This window comes from Lates calcarifer, linkage group LG19 (assembly GCF_001640805.2).
Source record: "Lates calcarifer isolate ASB-BC8 linkage group LG19, TLL_Latcal_v3, whole genome shotgun sequence".
Lineage (NCBI taxonomy): Eukaryota > Metazoa > Chordata > Actinopteri > Centropomidae > Lates > Lates calcarifer.
This window is the reverse complement of record NC_066851.1, coordinates 10,956,601-10,968,583: the sequence shown is the minus strand read 5'-3', so window position 1 is coordinate 10,968,583 and position 11,983 is coordinate 10,956,601. Positions and strand designations below refer to the sequence as shown.

General features: G+C 42.0%; 1 protein-coding gene across 1 annotated transcript; it reads right to left on the bottom strand.

Moving 5' to 3' along the window:
* Positions 1-151: 151 nt before the first annotated feature.
* entpd5a (ectonucleoside triphosphate diphosphohydrolase 5a) lies at positions 152-9,300 on the bottom strand. Its single transcript, XM_018690186.2, has 13 exons — positions 6,911-9,300; positions 6,410-6,489; positions 5,982-6,125; positions 5,553-5,628; positions 5,059-5,094; positions 4,530-4,618; positions 4,359-4,438; positions 4,193-4,254; positions 3,987-4,088; positions 3,172-3,315; positions 3,001-3,057; positions 1,974-2,089; positions 152-1,757 (listed from the first exon to the last, which is right to left on the bottom strand). The coding sequence occupies exons 1-13, from the start codon at positions 7,353-7,355 to the stop codon at positions 1,674-1,676; spliced, it is 1,515 nt and encodes a 504-aa protein (XP_018545702.1). The 5' UTR covers positions 7,356-9,300; the 3' UTR covers positions 152-1,673.
* Between the last annotated feature and the right edge of the window lie 2,683 nt (positions 9,301-11,983).

The following is an 11,983-nucleotide window of genomic DNA, read 5'->3' as shown; positions in this document are numbered from 1 at the left end:
TTATCTAAGATGTACAGCACCTTACTATGATACGTGAGGCAGTGTATTCTTCGATGGAGGAAACTGTAGGCTGTGCAATCCTGGATAATTTCATAAACTCACTGCTGACAGGACAGTCTCGATCAAACAAAGTACAACCACACACAAAGCGCATTTTTCACGTTTTATTAAAACATACATGTATAGTATACACTTATTCCACTGGATTTAATAAAAACAACAATTTACATATTGTCAGTCATCAGGTTATTCTTACTGATGAACATAGAGGCATTTCTGAGCAATTGTGCAGCATAAAGTTCTTGCAATGTAAAAGCAGTTCCTGTCAAAGTATTTCACTAATATAAGTTTACATTATGTATATACAGCAGTAGTTATTGAACATGTTGAATATTGAAAAGACAGCAAAGGCATGGCTTAGAGAGCAGTTACACAGAAAGTCCAAGAGTTAATATTTGATGAGGATAATTAAAATACTCTGCATTAGATAAACACACAGTTCATTAAATATATGTACAGTTCACGAGAAAAATGACAAACAGAATTCAATATTACTAATGTTTTTGAGCAACCAGCAACAGGTGATGGAGTCATGGGTTTTAAACCTTTTTTTTTCTAACATAATTTCTGTTTACCTTCTTGTTGTATTTGATGGTTGAAAATTATGTTGTTGGATGAACTATCTGCCCTTGATGAGAGGTTTTTTAACTTTTGCTGGTCTAAAAAACAGCTCAGACCTGGGGCCCCTGCAATTTAGCCATGCTTGATAAGGACTTTTCCACTCTAGACAAAACACACAATAATGGCTGAACTTTGAAAATACAGGCATTAACCTCATACTTGTAAAAGCTGTACAACGCAGTCTATGAGAGGCAGCTCCCCACAGCACTCTCTTTGCCCCCCTGAGTCACGATGAATATGTACAACTCTTTAGTCAACATTGAAGCATCTGGTCATGTCTTAGCTACAATATCTGGAGATAAAGTGTTATGTGCAAAGTTGAAGAAAAGAAGCTGTATGGTTTGCATCCGCTCAGTTTCTAATGTTGTTATAATGTTGTCTAACTTGCAAAGACTAGGGGGAAAATGAATTAAGGTCCTGTAAGATAATTTCCGGCTAGAATAAAAAGATTGATTTACAGGCGTTTAGAAAGACAACTATGGTTGCACTTCCAGCAACTAGTCTCTTAAAGGTTTTCCACTGTGCTGTATAGTGCACACCAGGACCACAGTAAGCACCAAAATACCATGACTGGTTGTATTGCTTCTAAACTACCCTCTATACACTTAACAGGTAGGTGAGGAAGACATTTCAGATCAGACACCCATAAGGAATCAAAAATGTAAACGTTTTACAAAAATAAAGTCAGCCCACCAGTTATGAGCTCAACATACAGTAGAAATAGCTGGCCTTATAAAAATATAGTGATTTCTTTTCTCTTTTTTTCAACAGTTCTCAGAGTGTTCGCAGGGTGCTGAGGTTGAGGAAAAAGAGGAGGGGTGGTGGTGTGGTAGGTGAGGAAGCGTGGTGGTGGTGGTGGTGGTGGTTGTGGTGGTGGGACCAGGATTGTCCGTGAGGGGGGTGGGCTGATTGAGGGTGGATGGAGGAAAGGGAAGCCCCCACAGTGACAGACTGTCCCTCTCAGTGCCGGCTGCAGCAACAGCGAGCTGTCCTTAGTGGATGTTGAGGTTTCTGAAGTAGTCGAAGGTCGCCCCTAAGGCCCAGCTCGTCTCCACGTTGTTCACCTTCTTGGCTAGCTGTTAGAGAGAGTGAGGAGGATCTCTGTCAAAACCACAAAGAAGCAAACTGTTCCCCACACCTACTGTCATGCAGATTGTAAAAAAAAAAAAAAAAAAGTCTTGTGAAAAGCTGTACAGACTGAATATGAAGCTTTGTCTTGCAGCTTTTCATATTTTGTATTTCTTTGATTCCCACATCCATTGTCCACAGTAACCTGGCTCTGATTTGCTCACCTGCAGCACAGTGCTGTCCTTGAAGCCAAAGCCCTCCTTTAGCAGACAAGTGATATATGTCATATCCATGCAGAGGAAGGGGCTGATAGCACGGTATTTGGTCATTTTGTTGCACACTGCAAACACAAAAAGCCACAGGTCTCAGACATGACACAGGTTTCACATGCACCTGACAAAAAAAGCATTTGTTGCATCAGACAATAGAGTCACGTTCTATGTATCAACAAAAAAAATACCTTTTCTAACCTCTATGCTACATGATTAAAAGATGACCTTTCTGTTTTTTTTGGCTGGACAAACAGGGAGGTGTGAGGAGGAACGGCTGAGGGTCAGCACAAGGCTGCGGGTGGGTGGCGGTGTTAAACAGCCTGGTAGACAGTATGTGTGTGTGTGTGTGTGTGTGTGTGTGTGTGTTTGTGTTTTGGTGTGTGTTTGAGCATGTGTCAGCCCCCAGGTGGTGTGTGGCTGTCAGGTGCCCTCCCACCTGGGGCCAGACAGACATCTTCAGCTCAGCTGCCAGCCCAGCCTGAGCCAGACTTGTTCCTCGTGACCATGTGACAGTGTTCTCACAACACAAACAGCCTCACATAACACCACACCAACTCATTCCTACTTGCTATAAATCTGGTTCTACACGGACATTACAAGTGTCACAAACTGGAGCTGATAAGCATGGTGTGTATTGGTTAAGCATACCAAAACATTTTATTGTGATGTTAACATGTATTTACTCTATAATAAACTATACTTGTGTTATAATCCGTCTCCATAACACATTTTAGCAAATAATCGGTTACATTTTACTGTTGTAATAAATTCTTTTTTGACAGGAGATGCCGTGCCAATTTGGCGCCATTGTACCAAGTGTTTTGGGCACAAACAAGCTTTAGTGCTTTTGGTATTTAGAGCATAGACTGTTTTGCATGAAGTTTCAGTGGTTGGGGCGACTGATATATATAACCTGTAAGATTGTTGGTTTCATACACAAGTTTATTCAACCCTTGTGAAGATAACATGTAACTCTTACCTTCCTTGGCTCTCTTCTTAAAATCCCTAACTTCAACCGCACCACCCCGGCTGCCATCTGCGCAGGAAAAAACAAACATGCAATTTGAATACCTATTTTGTGCAAAAGATGATAATTAGCATGAAAGATAATGGCGCTGGGAAGGTGAATCTTTGGTCTGTGCCCACTCACCGATGAGGCCAGACTCCACAGCTCTGTCAAAGTAGTAGGAGAAGGCGTAGAAGATGCTGCTGCCCTTCACCTCATAAGGCTGGTGCACTATTCCTTTGATGACCTTCATCACCTCATAGTAGCACAGCTTATAGCCTGCGTAGCCTGGAGAAAGACATGGCAGAAGTTGTAGTTTTGTAACAGACTGATCTAAGTAAGAGTAAACAGTGCATAGATGCAGCTATGGATGGAATGCAGTCCGGAGAGGCTGGAGCCTCGGTTTGAAGTCAGCCAGGGGTTGAAGCTGGGGGGCTCACCAGATAATATACAAGGGAAGCCCCAGAAGGACAAGTTTCACACCGCCCCATGGGTATGGTTGGCATGGTTGTGCCGGCAAAACCATGTGCTGACAAGAGTGGCAGTTAGTGCAGCCCTGTTGGGCTGTCTATTTTTACCACATAATTGTGAGCGGTCCAGATCAAGCCGCTCGTTACACAAAAAAAATAACAACTCAGGGACAAGCCCAGCATCTTTTGGCTACTTGACTGTGGTATGGGAGTGACTGCCTTATTTGTGAAGTTAACTGACAGTTTTCTTTTCGTTTAAATACAAGGTTGACTGCAGTATAATTGTTCAAGAGGGAAGACGGAGAGAGAGAGGATGACAAAACATGCGTTTGGCGCCAAGGTTACACAAACTTCAGCGGATAAATGTTCTCGTGTGAGACTGTATTATACTGTACTCTATTGTGTTCCAGAGCAAAGAAAGGAATGCGCGGATCGCTGGATCCAAGGCACTGGGAAGGCAATCAAAACCTCAGAGTGCTTTTATCTTACCGTCTGGAATCCCGCTAACTTTGTAGGTGGTTCCTCCAAAAGTCACATCTTCTCTGAACTTTTTTGGGAGGCAGGAACTAGTGAAAATTTTCCAATCTAGACCTGGGGAAAACAAAAACAAAAAAGGGTTTGCCATCTTCCAGTGACTTCATTTATGAAAGAATGAATGCTAATAGAAAGGTGATAAGAGGTACTAGATACTCTACCATCAGATCCTAGTGCGCCAAGAGTTGCCAGTCGAGCCGCATACAGTCCATTTCCAAGGTAACTACGTGATAATGACATAACATTATGTTAAGCTTTTAGATAAATACATATGTTTTACTCTAAAACCAAATCTATAGAGAATACAGCAGCTTCTTTGTTATTTACCTGTGTGTGTAGAGTTGATATGTGTGGTTGAACAGGTTGAATCTGGCAATGTAACTGGGGGGAGCAGACTGAATCGTTTTCTGTTGGACAAATAACATATGTTTAGTTGTGTGTTTTTTGCTAACAGCATTTTTAAAAGGAAGTATTTGCCACATCAAATATTTCATTTACCCTTGACTTAGGAAGGAATGTGATTTGTGTTGATCCTCCACCCAAATCCAGGATCCCCACTGTCCTCCTTGTGTTGGAGTACAAGTGACCTACAGCAAATAAGCACAAGGTTAAACTCATCAAATTCTGGTAGGGTGCTATTCATCATCACTACAACAAACAGAGCATGCTGTGTGATCTTGTGTCTTTTTTTTTTACTCTTTTTACGACCACTAGTGTCTAGAATGATTCATGCTTATAGATCGTGTCAGTGCCCACCAAGAGGGAAAACACCTTTTTTGGTTTGAAGCTTAAGGATTATCTTAAGCTTGAGGATTTAAAATAAATTTGATGGTACCATGGCTGTGTGAAAAAAATGTGGGGAAATATTGCTTGTTTTTGCAACTTCTGTGAAGCCAGTGATTCAAGCTCATAACCTCAGACAGGAGACAAGAGTCTCTCACTGCCGGACTCCTGTGTACACTGGAGCCTCAGATATGAGCCTCCTGACCACTAACACTACCATAGCAAAACACAAGCAATGTCTTACCTGTAAGGAAGTTCACTGTGACCCAGGCGAGGATACCTAAAACAGCAACAGGGGCGAAAATGTCTGTTAGTCATGTTCTCCTTCATTAGGCTGATATTAAAAGCACCAGCACTGGTCCAACAAAGCAACAACATGTAGGACTGCAGACCAGCCCAGGTAATTACCATTGTCTCAGATGTCAAGTTATTGCGCTCATAAAGGGAGAGGATAATGAATGGCACATAGGGCCTGATGAAACACAACATGGCGAGGGTGTCTTAATGAGTGATGTGGAGGATCGCACTAAATTATTGGGCGTGGGACAGCGACTCACACTGGCATATTTATTTGTCTCAATGAGGTAGCAACAGACCTCTTGTAAAAAGAGTTATGAGAGCAGCTCTGTTTGATACATCTTCAGTGAATGAGGCAGTTAAAGCACCTGGTCAGACAATGTCTCAGTCAAAAATCTTTTCTTTGTGATAATTGCTGTGTTTGTGTGAAGGATAACCTACCTTCATTTGTTCCATTCATGATGGAAACACTGTTGTTTGGCACAAAGAAAGGGGACTCATCAAACACATCTCGTACCTGTGGAAAACATGCATCATCATTATCTACTACCCACTGTGTGTCTTGAAACAATGCCTACTACACAGCCAAACAGCCAGACTAACTGTCTGTTCTGTTAGAGTGACAGATAACTCAGCCACAAGCATGGCTGGAACAGTAGCCTGGATTTAATACTTTAAATGACAAATATGGTTACTCCACACAACCCCACAACAGCTGTTTTTTTGCAACATGATAGCCACCACATGCTTGCCTTCTTTTTCAGTGACACTTGTAAGCACTTAGTGGTTTCTCATCCCCGTTCCTTTGGCGGGACGGGCGATGTTTGTGCCAAACTGTCTGAGGGCAGAGAGAGAGCAAACGTGCCTCACCTCCTTCAGAAGAGCGTTGGCCTTGTCTTCAGGCAGAAGGCGCAGACCCGCTGTGGCCTTCAGGACCACCGGGGTTCTCCTCCACTCCTCCTCCGGGACCGTCTTCTTAGCAATTTTCAGCAACTGTCGGATGGTGTTGCCACCCTGCAGGAGAGATGGCAGTCAGAGTTAACATTTGTGGCCAACCAGAGAACAGAAAGGAAAACAGGTATTTCATAATCAAACTAAGATGTGTAAGATTAAAGTAGACAGGAGTGGGCAGTAGTGACAGCATCAGCGAGAGGCATTTTTGTAATTACACTGTGTTTACATCACATGAGCCCAACCCAGAGAAAATCCCAGTGGTTTTGTTGGTTTGCTGACAATGAACAACTCCCTAATATACCTGATAATGAATAATAAGTGATGGTGCAAACATGCATACATACCTCTTCAGGGTTGTCCTTGTAGGCAGACAGTCCAGGCTTCACTGCGTGGTACATTTCATTGTCCAGAACTGGCAGCTCAACTAAAAAAAGAAGTCAGTAGACAGATCATAAATCAGAAAGGTAACTATAATATTAGGGGATACACAAAGAGAAACTTAGTACATGTAATAGTATATAGTATAGTATAGTTGTTGTTTTTTTTTTCTTTTACAACTCACGATATCAGACTGTACACTTCACCTACTATTTCCTAGTTTTAGAGGTCTGCTTCCTACACAGTTGAGTCAGACAGGCAAATTAAATGTCCACCTTGGCTACTTTTAGAAGCAGCATTGCCCATGCTCTTTGCCAGTGCATGTTTGTCCTTACACCACACAGTGAATGACCTAACAGCAAGCAGACAGAGTGGGAGCCAGCAGCATGTGCACAGCCCTGCTATTGGTTTAGGGAGGGAGGGAGAGAGAGGTGGAGAAAGAGAGAGAGAGAAACTGTTGCACTTACCAGGGTCTTTCTGGATGAACTTATAGATGTGGATCCTGGTGCCTGTGCTCCCAGCGTCAAACATGATCCCATAGAAAAGCCGACTCATGTTGACAGGGGAGGAGGCTTCAGATACCGCCTGGTAAACCTCAGGTGGGTGGTAAGGCTCAGGTGCAGGATGCACGACTTCGGGCACCGGGTGGAAAGCCTCTGGTATTGGGGGGAGGACTTCTGGCGCCGGGTGGAAGACCTCGGGGATCTCGGGGTAGGTCGGCACGCCGGGCTGCGAGACTTCAGGCACAGGGTTGGAGACCTCAGGGAGGAGGTTCTCCGTGTTGGCGGAGTGCTCCCGGTAGCGGTAGAAGTGGGGGATGTAGCGGTGGTGCCGGTAGTAAGTCGCCTCCGCTATGAGGCTCCCAGCCAGAAGCCACACGGATAAAGTGAGGAGCAGGCTCGGAGTGGCCATTGTTTTCACAGCCGGAGGAGAAGAGAGGAGCTGGAGTCAATTTTTTTTTTTTTTTTTTTAAAGACGAACTGAGGAGAAGAAGAAGGAGAAGGAGAAGAAGGAGCCTCGTGGATGCTGGAGTGAAAGACTGAGAGAGGAGAGGAGGCCCTGAAGAGAGAGAGCAGTGGAGATGGAGAGAGGCAGAGTGGATGCGATGCACACTCAGGACTGTCCGGTCATCTGTTTACAGTATATAAAGACATAAGGGCTTGGCATGGGGCCACACCGAGAACAGCCATCCACCAATCCTGTGGCGGTCCATCCCAACTCCATCAGGAGTCCCCCCTCCTGGGAGCTGAGCTGGAGACGGACTACCTGCCTACCAACAGCTTTTCCCATTTTTTTAAGAGGAGGAGGAGAATTATTTTTGGCTATGTTTTTCCCCTCCTCATCTTTACTGGTTATTCTGGAGGCAAAAAATCCCCTTAGGAAAGGAGAATGGGGTTTATAAAGAAGTCAAAATGAATGGTTCACAGTGAAGAAATTCAAAAGAAATGGTCTTAAAATACTTTTTATGGGTGTATTTAAGACTTGTATAGTAACTTGACTCAGAAATCCCTTCACACTGCTACTCTTTGGACTCTTACAACTCAACAAGTTTGGCTACTGCTTAAATTAGCAGTGATGTAAGTTTTTATTTAGCAGTTATAAATGCACATCTGTAGAGTTTTGAAATTAATCACTCCAGTTTTAAAAGTAGCAACTTAAATATTACAGTTTTCTATGTTCCTGACTTATTTTGGAATGAAAATGAGGAAGAAAATAAAGGAAACAAAGAAACTCCAAGAGAAAATCCTGCATTTCTGACTGAAACCGTGACTCACTCTAGATGTTTTATTATGCATTACCTCTTCCACTAAATCACGTTCAGTGGCTTGAATGAATCATGCATGTACAGTATGAAAAAAATCCTCTCAACCTCCCCTTCATGATCCTGCAATAATCACCACATTAAATCCACTGCAGCAGTTTCACCAACCTTCAAAAATGCAAATGTGACCTGCACTCCAGCTGGCATAAAAGTTAAAAGAATGTTTAGCAATCATCTCACTCCCACTCATCCCTGTGTTAACCACAGGTTTTCCAAGGGAAAAATATTTGGGCAGCAAGGCACGTTTCACGAGAGAATGCATGAAAAGCATGAGTGGCTGTTTCTCTGCTTTAGGTGGGTGGTTGGCACAGCATCATAAGCCATGCTGTGGTGTATCAGTTAATGCTTCCTCATGTAATGCTGAGAGTTGCCGGCTTTAAGCACAGGATGCAGAGGCATCAACGACATCCAGCAGTGGAGGAGCACAGAGGCACATCAACTCAGAGACCTTACATGAACTGAGATTTGTACCAGGCTGTGATATTTTTCACCCACTTTGTATCAACAGAAAGACGACAGAGATCTGAAACTGAAGGCGCTGGTAGTCTAGCGATTGAGGCATCCCTGAGGAATTGACCCTGTCCCAACCCCGGCTTAACATGTGCTTATATGAGGCCATTTCACGAGGCAGACTGAGGCAGAAACCGAGCTGTCAGTCAGCCCGGCCAGGAGGGTAAGGGGAGGGCAGAGGTCCTTCAGATGGGCACAAGAGAGTGCAGGAAGTCCACAGAGAGGACAATGTGGGGAGGGTGGGGCTTGGCACCAGCGTTCACCCATCATGCCACTCCACTCCCAGGACACTCGACTGTGCAAAGCACTGTTCCAACACTGTAATTTGGACTAAAAATATTGGACTTTCTTTCCTCCTTCCTTTTTTCTAAATACTGCGGGTACTTTTTTCAATCCTGTGGCTCACCAGAATGGTCGTTCGCCCCTATCAAAGCGTACATGTGCAGGACCTCTCACTGACTAGTGCCCGTACATGTCTTAGTTGCATGTTAACAGTATGATAATGTGGCTAATAAAACCTGAATAAAAATGTCCTATTAGAAATAGTAAAGAAGTCAAGTTTTTTTGTTTTTGTTTTTGTTTTGTTTTTTGCAGTGTGTGTTCAATTTGAAATTGTTGATATTTTCTTGCAACTAATGTTCAGACACATCCTGTGGTTGATGTAACAATTAATCTGGATAATGTTCAGTGTTTGGGCAGCTGCAATCCACCTCAGGGCATTTGGTGCATGAATCATGTTTTAGTTTCAAACTCACACCTACTTTATTTTGCCATTATAATGTGATGCAATAGTCTCTCCCAAAAAATGTCAATTGAATTTAATTTCCAAAAGAAATTATAGAAATTTTGGATATTTACAGTAGAATAATTAAACAATCTGACAGAAAATCTATATGTAACTGAATCGTGTTAGGCTGTCATCCAACTGTGCACCACTGCTATTTAAACCATATGTAAACTGTCCCTTTACAACATGACACAGCACATTACAAACACCATGTTTTAAACAAGAAGTAGTTTCAATACAAGGTTTGGTATTCTGTTTCAAGTTGACTGAAACCGTAAAGCATGAGAAGGGACCCCAGCTTTGTAATCTACACAGCGCAATATATCATTAATATGCTGCAATGTTACCCTCAGGAATGCCATGTTTGTGGGTGTCCTACCCCAAAAAGTCCATTGAAGAGACCCAAACCTTGTCATTACAATTCCAATGATAATGACAGCTTTGAAAAGCTCAGGGTTATTTCAGTTTTCTCTCCTCACTGTCATAGTAATTACCTTTAAATTTAGTCTTCAAACTCTGTTCATGATGCCAGAGCAGAAAGCGACCCTATATGATTCAGTTTACAGTAGCTACACCCAACACTTTCGCGATGCAATATCTGCTTTTTTGTCTGATGAATAATCTGCATTGGACACTCTTCAGGCTCCCAGCAGAAAGCTGAACAAGATCATGGAGAGAATTCTGTGGTTTTGAGCTTGAATTATGACCTGTTCTAACTTTACATTGTTTCTGTTGGATGAGCGTTTTCAAAGATGTAAGCCAAGTCTGCATTTACGTTGATCTTAGTGGTTTTCCCATAACTACAGCAAAAAACAACTGTGGGGATGGCAGCAAGTAACACATAGTTCTTTTCAGGACAACATGGACAATACTGCTAACAGGAGCCAAATGTATTTCATGTCATCATGTGGGAGGAGATCATGTGCAAACAGATCCTGTTTGATAGAGCCCAGTATGAGAAGGCTGTAATTACAAGACAAGTGACAAATACAGCTATTCTGTGTCAGTCCAGAGGTTGTTGAGCAGAACAGACATCTGTATCGTATTATCTGCCACAGTGATTGGCTGATAGATGAAAACACAAGGAAAAGGGTGGTAATTAAAACAGTTGCATTAAGCTGGTGGTAATTGTTCAATAACAAACACACTTGAAACAAAAAAAAAAAAACAAAAAAAAAAACAATCCAACAGTTTTCAGAAGGTTATTTGTTTTCATTGTGTTCATTAATCAATATGCCAGCGCTCTTAACCAGCCATGAACAATTACAACAAAATGTTTTGCTGGTTTAGACTCTTGGTTGGTTTTATAAATGAAAAGGGCTCATTGTTGCTATCCCTGAGATGTCCAGGACATTTTGAGCAGGGTACAAATATGAGTATTAGCCAACATCTAAATGAAACTGAACAATGTTGGGACATACACTAAGAGGTTTAGTTTTCATGTCATGTCTTTTTGTTGGCAAAATGTACATGAGTTTAGATTTTAATGTATATTTTCAATTTATTTTACCAATGTCGATGAATGTTTGTGATAAACTCAGATGTACCTTTGATGATGGAAGCCATTTTGACATGTTCCTCTGAATGCTTTGTTAATGTTATTAGTATGAGACAACATATCTGCTGTGAAAAACGCCAGTTGAAGATTGTTGAAAACCTTACTTCCTGTCCTGTCCCAGAAAGGCGGGACTTAACCCTTCAACCTGTCGTTCCACACTTGAACTGCATAGAGGCCTGAATCAAGCCTTGCTCAGCCTCTCCCTTTGTTTGCTGCATCATGTTCATGTTGCTCTGTGCGTGATATTGGCTGAAGTTATATTTCCTGAAGTTGACTGTCCATTATTTGAGTAAGTTATGTTATTTTTTATATTCATTGCTGTTTCTTTGTTCAGTGGTAAAAAAAAAAAGAGGCCTTTGATTTGATTTATTAATGTTTACTGTTTATGGTTTTGCCTTTAAGCAATTAAATTGTCTGTAACCAACTTCTGAAGTGGAAATCCTGTGGAAAAGATAATAAATTATTGAACAGCTCCCCTCTGATCTTCTTGCTTTAACTAGTGTGCCAATGCAGGAGGCTCTTTGGTTTACCCAGCCACCATAATTCAGTTTTCTACAAAGATGATGGGGATGTCTGTAGTGTATTTGAAAAAGACCCAGTCTGGTAATAACATTGGTGATACAATCAAAATGTATTTTTGCTATCATTATAATCCAGTATATTATATTTAGATATGCCATGTGTCTGCATATTTAAATATGTCATGCTGCGAGTTGCATATAGCTACCACCAGTAAAATGAAAGTATTAGAATACATTGCTTTTCATGTGTGTGTGTGTGTGTGTGTGTGTGTGTATTGGATGTACAACAGGTTGCCAAAGATCCTGCAGCAGGGAAATGTGACCTTTTCCTGGACTACATCG